The sequence below is a fragment of the Sinohyriopsis cumingii genome, chromosome 8 (assembly GCF_028554795.1).
Source record: "Sinohyriopsis cumingii isolate HCF-2022 chromosome 8, ASM2855479v2, whole genome shotgun sequence".
Taxonomy (NCBI): domain Eukaryota; kingdom Metazoa; phylum Mollusca; class Bivalvia; order Unionida; family Unionidae; genus Sinohyriopsis; species Sinohyriopsis cumingii.
This window is the reverse complement of record NC_142968.1, coordinates 99202116-99215733: the sequence shown is the minus strand read 5'-3', so window position 1 is coordinate 99215733 and position 13618 is coordinate 99202116. Positions and strand designations below refer to the sequence as shown.

At 35.8% G+C, this 13618-nt stretch overlaps 1 protein-coding gene across 4 annotated transcripts in view; it reads right to left on the bottom strand.

Annotated features, from left to right (window-relative positions):
- Window positions 1-2059: 2059 nt before the first annotated feature.
- LOC149794224 (intraflagellar transport protein 46 homolog) overlaps window positions 2060-13618 on the bottom strand; it is a 69523-nt gene continuing 57964 nt past the window's right edge. For all 4 annotated transcript variants that reach the window (XM_089968342.1, XM_089968344.1, XM_089968343.1 and 1 more), the window contains 2 exons: window positions 6283-6386; window positions 2060-5534 (listed from right to left, as the gene is read on the bottom strand). In XM_089968342.1, the coding sequence (XP_089824468.1) occupies window positions 5439-5534; window positions 6283-6386 (200 nt within the window). In that variant the 3' untranslated portion in view covers window positions 2060-5438. The remainder of the gene's footprint in view (window positions 5535-6282; window positions 6387-13618) is intronic.

Genomic DNA, 13618 nt, shown 5'->3' with positions numbered 1-13618 from the left:
ATTTAATATGCATTAATTCAAGATAGCAACTGTGCCAACGAAGCACGTATTTTACCGCCTGCATGTATTACACCCCCCCCCCAATTTTTTTTGGGGGGTGGTGGTTACATTTTCTTCAGCTAACTGAGTTGGTTGCATATAACACGGTTCGGTTCATAACACGGTCGGATTCTATGGCTCCCAAATACCGTGTTATAGCGGGGTCCCACTGTATATATGGGGGGGGGAAGAGATTCCAGCTCTTTGTGTTTTTTCTTCACCTTATTGCCCCTGTTTAGCTGAAGCTTTTGTCAAAGAGAGAAATAATAAATTAAATAGTAAATGTAAGCTATAAAAATACATACCGTACCCCTTTGGAATTTGAATATTTATAATAGTTATATCCATATAGACTCCATTTACTAGGTTAGATCCCAAGAATGACCATTTTGCATGATGTCTAATTTTCTTTGCAAGTATTACAACCTCTCTATTCCCAACAATTAAAATTATTTTTTCATGTGCTTGTACTCGTCTTGTGCTTAGGCGGTGATTGTTTTTGATCTTTGCTCATGCTATATGTTACTTTAAATTGCTGTCAGTCCTATTGGCAAGTTCAAAAGATGTCACTGGTTGAGAAATTGAAGCAGTAAATACCTGGCATGTACTTTCATTGTATGGAAGCATATTCATAATACCTATGGTTAGCCTCATTTCTCTATTTGTAGCCTCACTAATCTGACCTGGTATGCCAAGTGTTGACCTCAAACAGGTGTTAGCTCCAGAAAACCTGACTGTAACATATTTAATTAGCATGTTCATACCACTACAAAGCAATATGATTCGTGAACAGTGGAAGTGAGAACTAAAACTAGAAACAATTGCTTACCCAGTGGTATTAGTTGATAATGGAATATGGTACTGCACCTTTGTAAACGAGTATGATCAGTCATCAAGCAAGTGAACGATGTAAGATTACCGTACAGTAAGATCATCTCTCTCTCTCTCTCTATCTCATTATTTGCATAATTTTATTTTGATCATGAGGTGCAGTAACAAAATTGTGATGCAATACGTCTCTGTCATGGTTTTTCATTTTCTAAGTTTTCAGTTCTAACACACCCGTATCGTACCGCTCCGGTGGCCAAGTGGTCAGAGTATCTGCCTTGGATGATGAAGGTCATGTGATTGATCCCCGACCAAGTCAAACCAAAGACTTACAAAAATGGTATTAACAGCTGCCTCGCTTGGTACTCAGCATTAAGAGGTTAGTGTTAGGACTGGGTGGGACATCTGCAGCATGATGCCCCAGTGCTAGACATCACTATAAACTGCCACATTGCAGACATCGTAGCGAAATGACTGAATTTTTTTGTTGCTATGTCAAAAAATCCAAATCACATCACACACCCATATAAGAAGGAGAAACAACTTACTCTGGAGCTACACCATCATCTCCTGTAGATGGACGGATGCCAAGAGAGAGAGAGAAGTTAATTTTAATACTGACGATCATGTAATTGTTTAAAATCCTGTATTTTTTCATACACGAGAATTTATGTGACATACGATAAAGCTATTTGGATGACAAAATCCACATTCAAGTCGATTCGGAGCATAAGACGCAGCTAAGACTTTCTTTTTTTGGGGATACTCTCTCCTGGTTGATCTTTTCAGACCATTTAGGGAGGACCCCCTGCCCTACTATTATGGTTATCTAATGGCATTATGTTATTTTTGTGTTATAGTGTATATATAAATATAAAGATATGTATCTCAAGATAAAATAAATGAATATATTTCAGCTCTAAAGGAAATTATGGTCCCACCCCCACACAAAAAATGTAATGGCCAAGACTTTATTGTAAACAAATTTGCTATGTGTATGTTAACTGTTGTATTATAAGTTAAAATCGAAAAGCTATAACTAAAGTTGAATGATTAAGCTTGTACTATTAAAGAAATATTGCCGACATTTGAGAGCTTATCGACAAAAATCAAAAATATTGATAGTGAAGCCAGCAGTTGACTAGTTAAACTACTGGTATAATAGGGAGAAAACAGCAAATGTAAAACACACTCAACAAACGAGAAAATATTTAATGGACATGAGAAAATTGTGTAGACAGGAAACAATTGTGATGTGTGCTCCTTAAAATCTTAGGATAATTCACAACCTTAATAAGGAATACATATACTTAACACACTCACATATATTAGTAAATAACTAAAATATGACATGTTTTTGTTTGTTTTCTATCCGAAATTTTTCTGAAAGTTGATTGAGCTTCAATATGTTTAAGAACATTCCATTTTGTTACCATGTTGGCATACATGACAATTGTCAAACATGTGATTAAAGAAGCATAAATATATAGAGAAAACTTCATATGTGTTTTGTGAGTGGAAAGAACAAGTCTGATATGGCATAGGAATACTTTGCAGTCACCAGGATGAGATGTACCTTCCAACATCATATCAAACTTGTTCTTTCAGACCTGGAACTAAACACTTGTGTGGTTTTGTGTTTATTGCATATTCAGTAACATATTCTTTTCTGCAGACCAACATTTGAAGCTCTTAAGCTGAAATGATTTTTAGATGATTCTGGTTTTTAATATTATTTACATCATGGAATGTTTCTTCTCTGTGTCATCAGTGCTGCAGCTGGGAACAACATCAAACAGGTGCATGGTTAAAAAGTTTTTTCTCGTATTTCTTAACCTTTTTGTTTAAGGTCATTGTACCCAGAATTCAGCACATATCAGCAAACTCATCTTGAGATCAAATGCTGTAGCTGTAGTTAGTATCCTTTTAATTTTATGTATATAGCTCATTTGTAACTATTAAGAGTACTATATGGTTCAAGGTACAAACCATCTGGTTTCATTAATCAGCCACCAATTTAAGTGTCTAATTAAACAGGGATGAAGTTTTCTTTAAACATGAGGACATTTCTAACTATGCCTATAATCTTGACAAGACACCCTGTCATTTTTACTTCGTCTGGATTTTTCAACTTTCAATACAAGATTTTAGCGACAAAGTTCTTGGTCTCTCCCTCTCTATCATGTATGGTGTAAATTGGAAACACCAGCTTCATAGGTAAACTCATTGTCAAACATATCCAAAATACTGTTGTCAACCTCAGGCTAACTCTAATGTCTCAGTGGTAGATACCATGACATAGTTTTAAACTCCTTGTCGTTACTTATGGTTACTCCATCTTTATCCCCAGAAAGCAAAAGTGCCATTTTCACGTTTTATAAATAGACTATTATTTAATATTTCAAGTTGAAAAATTAGTTCCAGGCTGTGTGCTTACTTAATCAGCCATGCAAGATTAAATGGGTATGTATTAAAATTATATTTGTAATATTCACCATTAATTTGTGACAAATACAGACATTTTGTTTTTAAAAAAGTTTATTTGGTGAACCATATTGTCATGAATAATGAAAACACAATGTTAAAATAATTTAAGTAGCAACAAGATTCCATGCATTCCTTACTAACAGAAACTAATAATCTGGTACAGTGAAAAAGTACCATGGTACATACCACTTACAAAAATTCCCGTGGTATACCAATAGGAAAACAAGAGACATTCATCAAACTTCCACCAGTGGCATCACCAATTTGTTATGGTTTGGTTAAAGTCTTTTGTTTACACATATTTCATAAATAATGGATTCTCATCACATGTGGCAATAATCATTATGAAGCAACAACATTTCATTCTTCCACATGTTTGCTTACCCCCATTGACCTTTAGGGCCAGGGTAAAAGTCAGAGAGAGTTTTTGTTAACTGTTTATTTTTCACTGTCCCTTGATAGATTCTGTTTGTAATTAGGATGCATCATTACGAAGCTAAGACAGTGACATTCTGAATCACCATTTTAAGATTTTGATATAAGGTTTCTCATTTGGTTATATTTTTTATATATGAATTTAATCGATTTTCTTCATACTTGGGACAAATCATTATAAAGTTAACACAATATATTTTTGCAATATGCTCACTTGCCCTTTTCACCATGGGGTCAAGGTAATATTTTACCACAATGCTTGGATCACTAGTTTGACATGTGGACAACATACTTTTTTTAAAGTACATTTTGTATTGACTGGATGAATGAATTTTTAACTGAATATTCAGCCAGCATTAAGAATTAAAATGCTGAAATACAATCTTGAATTACCATGAATCTTAGAAGAAAGATAATCAATTTAATTGTATTAGAGAAATTCCTCGTGTTTATTCCAGTTTATAGATTTCAGGATGCTTAATATCAAACTTAAGAACTACTTTTAATGTACTGTACAATTCTGACTTCTGGTAAAATCTCAACATTGTCAGAGATATGATAAACAAGATATTGTTTAATTTCCATTTATGGAAAAAGTAGAGAAAGTTAGTAAAACTGGAACCTGGTATTACTTGAAAGTTCCTTGAACCCAGTCACAATCTGTTATGATTTACCTAGTAACAAAGCTATGCGGGCTCAAATAGCTCTTTGTAAGCACTGAAAGTTAATACTCTGTTCCTTGCTTTACCTTTCCAACCTCAAATCGATTATGTCTCAAACAAACCTTCATAATTAAGTGGTTGTTGTGTAACAAGGTTTGCAATCAAAATGTTAAAAATACTTGTACAAAAAGAAGCAAATATAACTTAAATGGGCTGGAAACTGTATGAAGCTCATGTACATATGGACAGAGATACAAAATTTCATTTGTGTTGAGTTTTGTTTCCCTCCGTAATCATGCTAAGATAGACTGCCAAGAGCAATACCAGATGTTCCACTTCATTCACTGTGGTGACACAAAAAATACAAAAGATAAACTACACATTCGACATGTTAACCTTTTTAAAGAGGTCTTATTTGCAATATTTAATCAATTCAAAATGCTGGAGATAAAAAAGGTTTATCACAGCAAGACGAAATGTTTCTTGCTAGATGAATTATATTATTGATTTATGAAGATGAGGACAAAATGCAAAACTAAATTATCATTAGTTAAATGAAAATTATCAGCTGTTTGACAGATGCAATAATTTGTTTTCACAGAAGCTTATTTACACTTATTGAGAGAAGTATGGAATGTAGTTCCATAGCATTTTCAGTAATATTTCAACTAAGAAATGAGAACAATGTTTTGTAGAAAAAAATCACCATAAGTAAAAGTATTTTCCATAAAATATGCTGCTGAAGAAACACTTCTAACTTCTCAATTTGTTTAATTGCTTGAAAAGCTGGTTTTCTGAATCACAGTGAAATCTATGTTCCACAGCATCAAAAACCATTAAAAAAACCTGGACTTGAATGAACTTGTGGAATTCACACTATTAGGAATGTGCTTTCTTTTACATCATTGTAATTTAAAAAGACAACTCTGAATTTTTAAAAACCCATAAGAATTTGTCTCTTTGTCTTTCTCCCTCTCGTTAATAAATCTATAGCACAAATCCTTCATTTTCAACTTCCTGATGGTGTCCTTCAAATTTCAATTTGTTATCCAGCTTGTTGTCTTCCGCCAATGCACGGAAATGCTGAAAGAAAACAAGATAAAAATACTTTGTAATCACAATACTATGCTACTTTTTCTTATCTTCTGAATGCCATTCTGCTCCAGCACATATCCTACAAAACTAAGCCATTATTATCCAATAATTGTTTGGGCTGGATTGCAAAACAAAGCTACATTAACTCTTATTATTCTCAGTTTGCGTAGAGGTCTTCATGCTTGTGTGTTGCTCAGTTTCTCAGGTAATTTTGCCTTCTTTGATCTGCACAAGTTTTCTGCTAAGCTCGGTTGATGGTATATCCAGTACTCCATTTATCTGAATTAAGTATTGTGCTGAACTTTGCTTTTTAATAGGTGATATCCAACACTCCAATGATTTGCACTAAGTTTTGTGCTGAACTCTACAGTATATTCAATAGTCCATTGATCTACATTAGATTTTGTGTTGAAGTCCATCTAAAATATATCCAGTTGGTTGGATAAATGTTGTTTAAGCCAAAAAGGCATTCTATACTGCTAGTGATCTTTTATCTGGTAAAGTGCAAACAGAGAGGAAATAAAAAAGAATAAAATTGATTAAAAATGTTGAAGCATTACATACATGAAACTTCTGTTTGGTTAAAAAAACATGATAACAGTTTTTATTCTTATGTTTAGGCTAGCAGAGAAGTTTCATGACCTAGAACACAATCCACCTTTTTGAATCCGACAGTCCAAAAACATAAATTCTTCAGATCAATTACTACTAGATGTGCTGATGGAAATATATTTACCTGTGAGTTTTTGAATTCGGAATACAGAGTGAAGAGGACATGAAGTGCCTGGATTTGCTCATTGTGGTGACTGGTATTTTTATAGATTGGTATGTCAAGGACAGCTGAAATGAAGGAAAAAAAAAGAAACATTAAAAACAGCAACACAAAATGTTATTAAACTTGGGGTTTTGAACATAAATTTCAAAACAAACTGAAAATCCTTACACAGGTATCTCAATAACCCATGCAATGAACTGTCAAAATTTGTTCGAATAAAACTTAGTTTCCATCTCTAACAAAAGTTTGACGTTCTTTAACTTTACATGGAATAATATTACCATCAGAGAACTTATAAAATTTCCAATATGTATAGTTCTATATTCTTATATGATATTAGGGTTTGGGCATAATCTTGAATTTGGGCTAAAATAATTTAGAATATGGGACCAGGTGAGGGCAGAAGCTGGGGCCTTAAGGTGGAGGAAACTGGAGATCCAGGAGAAGACTTCACACCTAAGATGGACAGCTACTAACCTGTAAACATGGGTTTTAAATTAGGTTGCCCAATAACCCGAGGGAAGAGAAGCTAACTGAACTAGGCAAGTCAATTTCGGATGTTCCTTATGAAATGTTCATGGAAATTCTATGGATCAAATGATGAAATTGGGTAATTTTATTTCATATTATTTTGCCCTTGTGCAGATTTTGCAATATAAATTCAGAAACACTAAATTATTTTATGTCAAAACTAGACAACATTTAACAACAGTGAGTGACATTACAAATGTTAACTGCTACCAGAACTCCAATAGGAGAAACTCGAGAGGAAGCAATAGAGATCTGCCTAGATATAACCAAATCCTCTGTGGAGTTCAAGATCTGCAGCTGAGAAAGAAAAAGATGAGTTTTCAGGGCCCCCAACAGTGACAGGATTTTGTCTACTCTGTGAGAAAATTCATGTCCATGAAGACTAAATCTTTAGATGGAGTGAGTTCTAATTTCTCTAGGTTGGATAAAAGACCCAGGCTGGTCACTGTGGACCAATAGAATATTCTGAGGGAATATGGCCAGCTATCGTGGATCAAGAACTCATAGAAATATTTGAGGATTCACAGACCTAATGATCTTATATGGGATGAAACTAGTCCCGTGATCCTGGACCTGGACCTGGTAAACACTCTTGGTACAGGGGCTAGACTGAACAGCTGAGCTTGAAATTAAAGGACCTACCCATCCAAGCAAAACCAGAGGTACTTCCTATGTGGAGGAAAGATAGGGATGTGAAGATACATATTCTGAAGATTGATGGAGACCACCTAGTCACCATGTCTTATCCTAACTGAGGCTTTGGTCTCCATCTTAAAAGGTTCCTCCAGCATAAACCTGTTTTAGGAAGGAAAGATAAATAATTGGACAAAACGTTCCCCCTTTCCTAGGTACCAGGAAAATCCAGGAGTTGCAGGCCAGAGAATGGTCACTGAACACCCTCTTTACTGCACCATTCTGAAGAAAGAAGTGAACCTCTTTCTTTATTCACACCTGATTCAACTTGTGGAAGAACATGGGGGATCTTAATAAAGGACATTATCCTGAAATCAAAGCCAGTAACCAACTTTTATTACAGAAAGGACCCAGTCATTGACTTCTGAGAAGAGATTTAGTCTTGGCACCTACAGGAACCAGTGAAAGAAGGATACTCAGCAGGAGATGGAATGAGTTCCTAGATCTGTCCACCCTTGACTTTAGGAAGGGTGAAGGGCCTGCAAACTTCTTCCCTGGTCTTCTGTAGTTCATCCTTTTAAGTCCCAACTTGTGAGAGGTGCTCTGCAATGGGATTGTTGCTTCAACATAGGCTAGACAACTTTAAAGAATTTCACCAAAGGACCCTGTGGCCAGTCAGGATGATTTCACTTCTTGGCCAGTTTTGATGAACCAAAATTGGAAGTGAGGAATGGGAAATGTTTGTCTCTCGAATCCTGAGAAGCCACTGAGGGGTGAACCCTCCAGAGTCTCTGCCTCCAGGACAGCAGCCCTCAGAAGGTTATTACTGTGTCCAGAGCAACATCCCTGTGGAGGTGGAAAAGCTCCGCTGACATGGCCCAGGGACAAAGATATCATGTGCCTAGTGATAGATTCTTCCGTCAGAATGCTGAATGAGGCTGCTGAAAAGAGGTTGGCATGCAAGGTTATGGTTACTAGTGACCTAGCTTTTTGTGCTAAGGATTCCAGTGTTCTCACTTGGCAGTAAGTCCAGATCTCCATAGAAATACTCACTTGTGTTGCTACAGCATCCAAAGTTGGCAGTTTATTGGACCTGGAGAGGGTATGAAGCCTTATAGCTAGCAGCAGTGACCACGCGTTGCAACAAAGAGGGTGGGACATACTGGAAAGAATTTTTGTGCCATCAGAACTTTAAGGCCTGAAACACAGGACAAAAAGGCAAAAGATGGTAAACTTCATTTAACACTTTGAAGAAATACTAGCTCTCTGCCACCTTGACCATCAAGTAAGACAAGGCTGGTCACCGACTGGAAGTGGGTGACACATCGGCCTGTTTTTTATAAACATGTGAACTGGCATGGACAATAAAGATGCCTTTATCCTGTTTTTTCTCGGTAGGCAAGACTATGTGACCCAATGTCTTTGTGGAAGAGGAAACTAGGGGGAACAGGAACTTGAATCTGTAACTCCTCTTTCAGTGCTAATGGACTTCTTTTTCTCACCCATGCAAAAGAGAAATCTAGTTGTTTTGCTAACCCTTACTTTTCTTATCTCAGTCTAGTCATCTCAGACCAGTCGTCTCAGTCAAGGTGTCCACACGCTCAGAACTACTTTTGAAAAAAGAAACCCTTGTTGTCTTCTGCTGTGCCTGATATAATTGGTTTAAAATCAAACAACAACAAATATACAACAAAAACAAAGTAACTTAATGTTAATATTTGAGAACACACCATAAAAATACATTTCTAGAGAGACAAAAATACACATACAATACAATGTCAAGCTGTTTGGTATTATGCTAATTTGTTCCACACAGCATGGTAAATTTTATCTTATATGCAGACCTAGCTCAGTACATTTTCAGGTCAGTGTCATTAAATGATGCTAAAGCTACCTAACAATTTTTAAATAATATGAAACAAATGATATACTGTTAGCTACATTTAATGATGCTGACCTGAAAACTGACTGTGCTACAGATAGAATACAATTCTCAATGCTGTGTGAAATGAACAATGACAGAAAACACTGATCTATGCACATACACTATAGACCTATACACATCATAGCCTCCTAACTCTGTTAACTACAGAAAACTTAATAACAGCCAGAAAATGTGTTATGTCAAATATGCTTTATTCTAATTTTGTTAAGCATATCCATTGTGCCCCAGTTGAATAAAAAAATATACCAACAATATTTAATGACAACTAATGCACTTACCAGCCAGAAGGAATCATTTATCCATCAACACATTAATCCATAAACAAATTTCACTGTAGCACTTGCCATATTTCCAAGACAGAAAAATTCATTTTCAAAGATTCCGTGAACTTGAAAGTTTAGCACACGGTTATCTGCAAAGTCCGTATATATGATAGTGACACATGCTAATTACCTATGAATAATCTAATGCAAGATGTTACTCTTTGTTACAGCTTGTACAGTAGAGCTGAGTATCCAGAATTATTTACAATATAACTTTTCGAAATTGGAACTGATGAAAATGAAACAGTTTCTTGTAAATATCAATTATTTATTGTCAATTTCATATAACATCCATATATTACATGTGATAATACCTCATTACTATGCAACGTTTTATCTTATTTTTCTTTGCTCTTTGCTCACGCGTATAAACTGTGTACTTCGGATGCAACGGTCACACCACAGTCATTAAAATATTTGTATTAATCAGCCACATGTAAACATTTGCAAATGAACTATATTACACTAGTGAAGAGTTCTTTTTAAAGGAAAATATTGGGTGAGAAAAATAATCTATGTTGGGGTTTGGACCAAGACAAGGAAATCCTAGTCTCAGGGTTATATTATGTCTCCCCACTCAGCAAGCCTCATGGGGATACAAATAATGTAACCCCATGACTGAGATTTCCTTGTCTTAGTCCAAACCCCAACATAGATTCTATATTTATTAACAGACTTACCAGGCATATGAGAGGGGAAAGTTTGTCACCCCCCCCCCTTGTTTCTCACCCGACTTTGTAAGATGAAGATATAGGTACATGGCCCAAGACATCATCCTCTCTACCATGTGGCCAAGGCCCTGAAGTACATGGCTTCATGCAGGGAAATGGCCAATCAACTGCCTGTAGTGGAAATACCCACATCATGTAAGGATTTACTGAATTATAGGATGGGGGGGATGATGATCTTATCCCCTTCCATAATGTGGAAGTATGAAACAGCATTCTGGCATTAAGGTAGGAGGGTCTCTAACCAATACAGTAATTGATAGTCACACACTAGTGACTGGTGACCAGTGTCTGGTGCCTGGTCAGGTGACTCAGATCTGTACGAAGAGTCTTACCCAGATCTGATAGACTCAGATCTGGGCTCTTCCATGTGGCTAAATCCTGTGGCCAACAACACACCTCTGAGTCTAAAAGAGTGCTGCCCCCTCTTATGGACTGGTAGACTAACTCATTTTCAGCCATCATGTAGGTGTGTGTAAGTAGCTGGTGCTGCTCTTCCATCATAGACTGGGTGGGAGTGGTTAGGACGAGATGGGGCGATTGGACTTTCTCAATGCCCTTCTGGATGGAAGAGGGTGTTGCTCCTCCTTAATGGGAGATACAACTTGCTCTCTTATCCTTGATAAAAAAAAGGGTGCTGCTCCACCTTCATTGTAGGGTGTGGCTTGCTCTCTGTCCTCACAGAATGGAGAGGGTTCTGCTCCTCGATAAAGATAGGATATGACTCACTCCCCATCCACTTATAACCTCCCTAAAAAAGGAAACAACTAAACTGAAGAGTCTCTGAAATGACTTTGGTAATCTGCTCTGAGACCTGAGAGACTCAGAGAAGGAAAACCCTGAAAATTCTTAGGAAGGCAATCTATATTTGGCAAGATCTGTGACCTTGTCAAACCATAGGCTGCAAAAGTGACAAGCATATATCCTCTCGCAGCTTGTACAAGATAGGCAAATGGGGTATGTGTCCCTGGGGGCTTTCCTGTGGCCACACTTATATCCAACTTGTACACTGTTGCAAATGAATGCTGACAAGAAGATTTATTCAAAAACTTCTATGCATTTCCAAGTATTTGAAACAAAAAACGGTGATATCTGCATGGAATATGTCTATATTAAATATGATAACATCAAGAACTACCTTACTAGATGTTTCAAAGAATTAAAACAAACACTGATCTCTTGATTCAAAAAGGTAAGCAATGTTAAGCTGAGTAGTGAAGGTTAATAAAGTCAACCAGGATTAAGTGAAAGCTGGGAATGACTAAATTAGTATATAAAAAAATGGTCAAATGATCCATAGACCCAATTTGGCAAGAAGAGGGATATTTTAACTGAAAACATACCCTAACTAAAAATTATGTTAAAACAATTTGAATGTTAACACCCTTGTAGGGTAAGACATTAAAATTGAAGGCAATACAAGAACAAATTGTGAATAACTCTTAAAAGCTCAACTTGAACAAAGAAAATTCTTGATCAGGTGTAATTTCACACAATGAATGTAAAGAAAAATCAATATCTTAGTAAACAAAGCGAAGGCAATTCATCTTCACTGTAAACAAAGCAGTTGTTGAATCATGCGACTGAAAAAGGAATTAAAGACCGTGCACTTGGGTAAGGTATATATGGGTGGACAAGGGATGACAGTGTTCCTGAATCTTCTAGTTCATGCTAATGGGAGGACGACTTTTGTCATACAGTTGGTGTATTTTCTATCTGGAAAAGAATCAGCTATACAATAGCAACAGGTATGTAATACTGAGTAAATAAACTGCTTTTCTTCTATACATTGATTTATGTTTATTTAATGCTTGATATGTATATCAATGTGTTTTTGTCTCATGTTAGTTCCAAAAGAGATTACACTAAAACTGATCATGGATTGCAAGTCCTTTGGTTGCAAAAAAAAAGCCTCTTTGTTACAAAAAGAACCTGTATCACGAACGATTCTCCCTTGCCATTATCTCTGTAAGAAATTCCTTTCCAGAAGTGTAATAAATTGAATATATCTCCCATTGTGTGTGTCAATAAGGTCTGATTTATTTGGGAATTAAAATTTTTATCAACTCAAACCTTAACCATGAATCCTAAAACCCTAGTTTCCATGGGATAGTTTTCAAGGAGATTTTGGTAGAATCCTTTTGAAATATACTGATGCACATGCATGTAAGAGTCTTGTTATGAACTGGTACCATGGTAACCATGTAAATAAAATGTGTATGCATATGTGTGGGTGTGTCTGTGGTAAGTTTATTTAAATCACAAAACACAATAAGTCACGTTCTTTCAAATTACAAACCACCGACCTTTACAGAGCTTGGTTTTACATCTACAACTGCTTTTTAGTACAAGACAAGTTTATACAGTACTCGTTATAACATTGTCCTGAGACAGCCTTATAAAGAGGTACATGATGTAGTAATCCCTCATTATAACTCTGTCTATGGAACCAAATTATACTGAGTTATAGTGAGACTACCTTATAACGAAGTACATGATATAGTAATCCCTCAATATAACACTGTATATGGAACCACAAAGTATACTGGATTACGGTAAGATACCTTACAATGAAGTGCATGATATGGTACTTCATCATTATTACAGTCTATGGAACCACGTTATACTGAATTATAATGAGACTACCTTAAAATTAAGTTCATGATACAGTACTCCCTTATTATAACACTGTCTATGGAACCACATTATACTGCATTATAGTGAGTCTACCTTATAATTAAGTTCATGATACAGTACTCCCTCGTTATTACAGTCTATATAACCAAAGTAAACTGAATTATAGTGAGACTGCCTCACAGTGAAGCTCATGATACAGTACTCCCTTATTATAACAAAGTCTATGGAACCACAGAGTATAGTGAATTACAGTGGGACTGCCTTATAATGAAGTTCATGATACAGGTTCCCCTCATTACAATGGTCTATGGACAACATTATACTGAATTATAGTGATAGTGACTTATAATGAAGTACGTGATACAAAGAATTTTACTACTAAATGAAATGGAATTCATGAAGATACATGCATTTATAACAGCAACCATCTTATAGTTAAGTGCTGTGCAAAAGTATAAATAATAAGGAATCTAATCTCAAATTAAAAAAAATCTCTATAA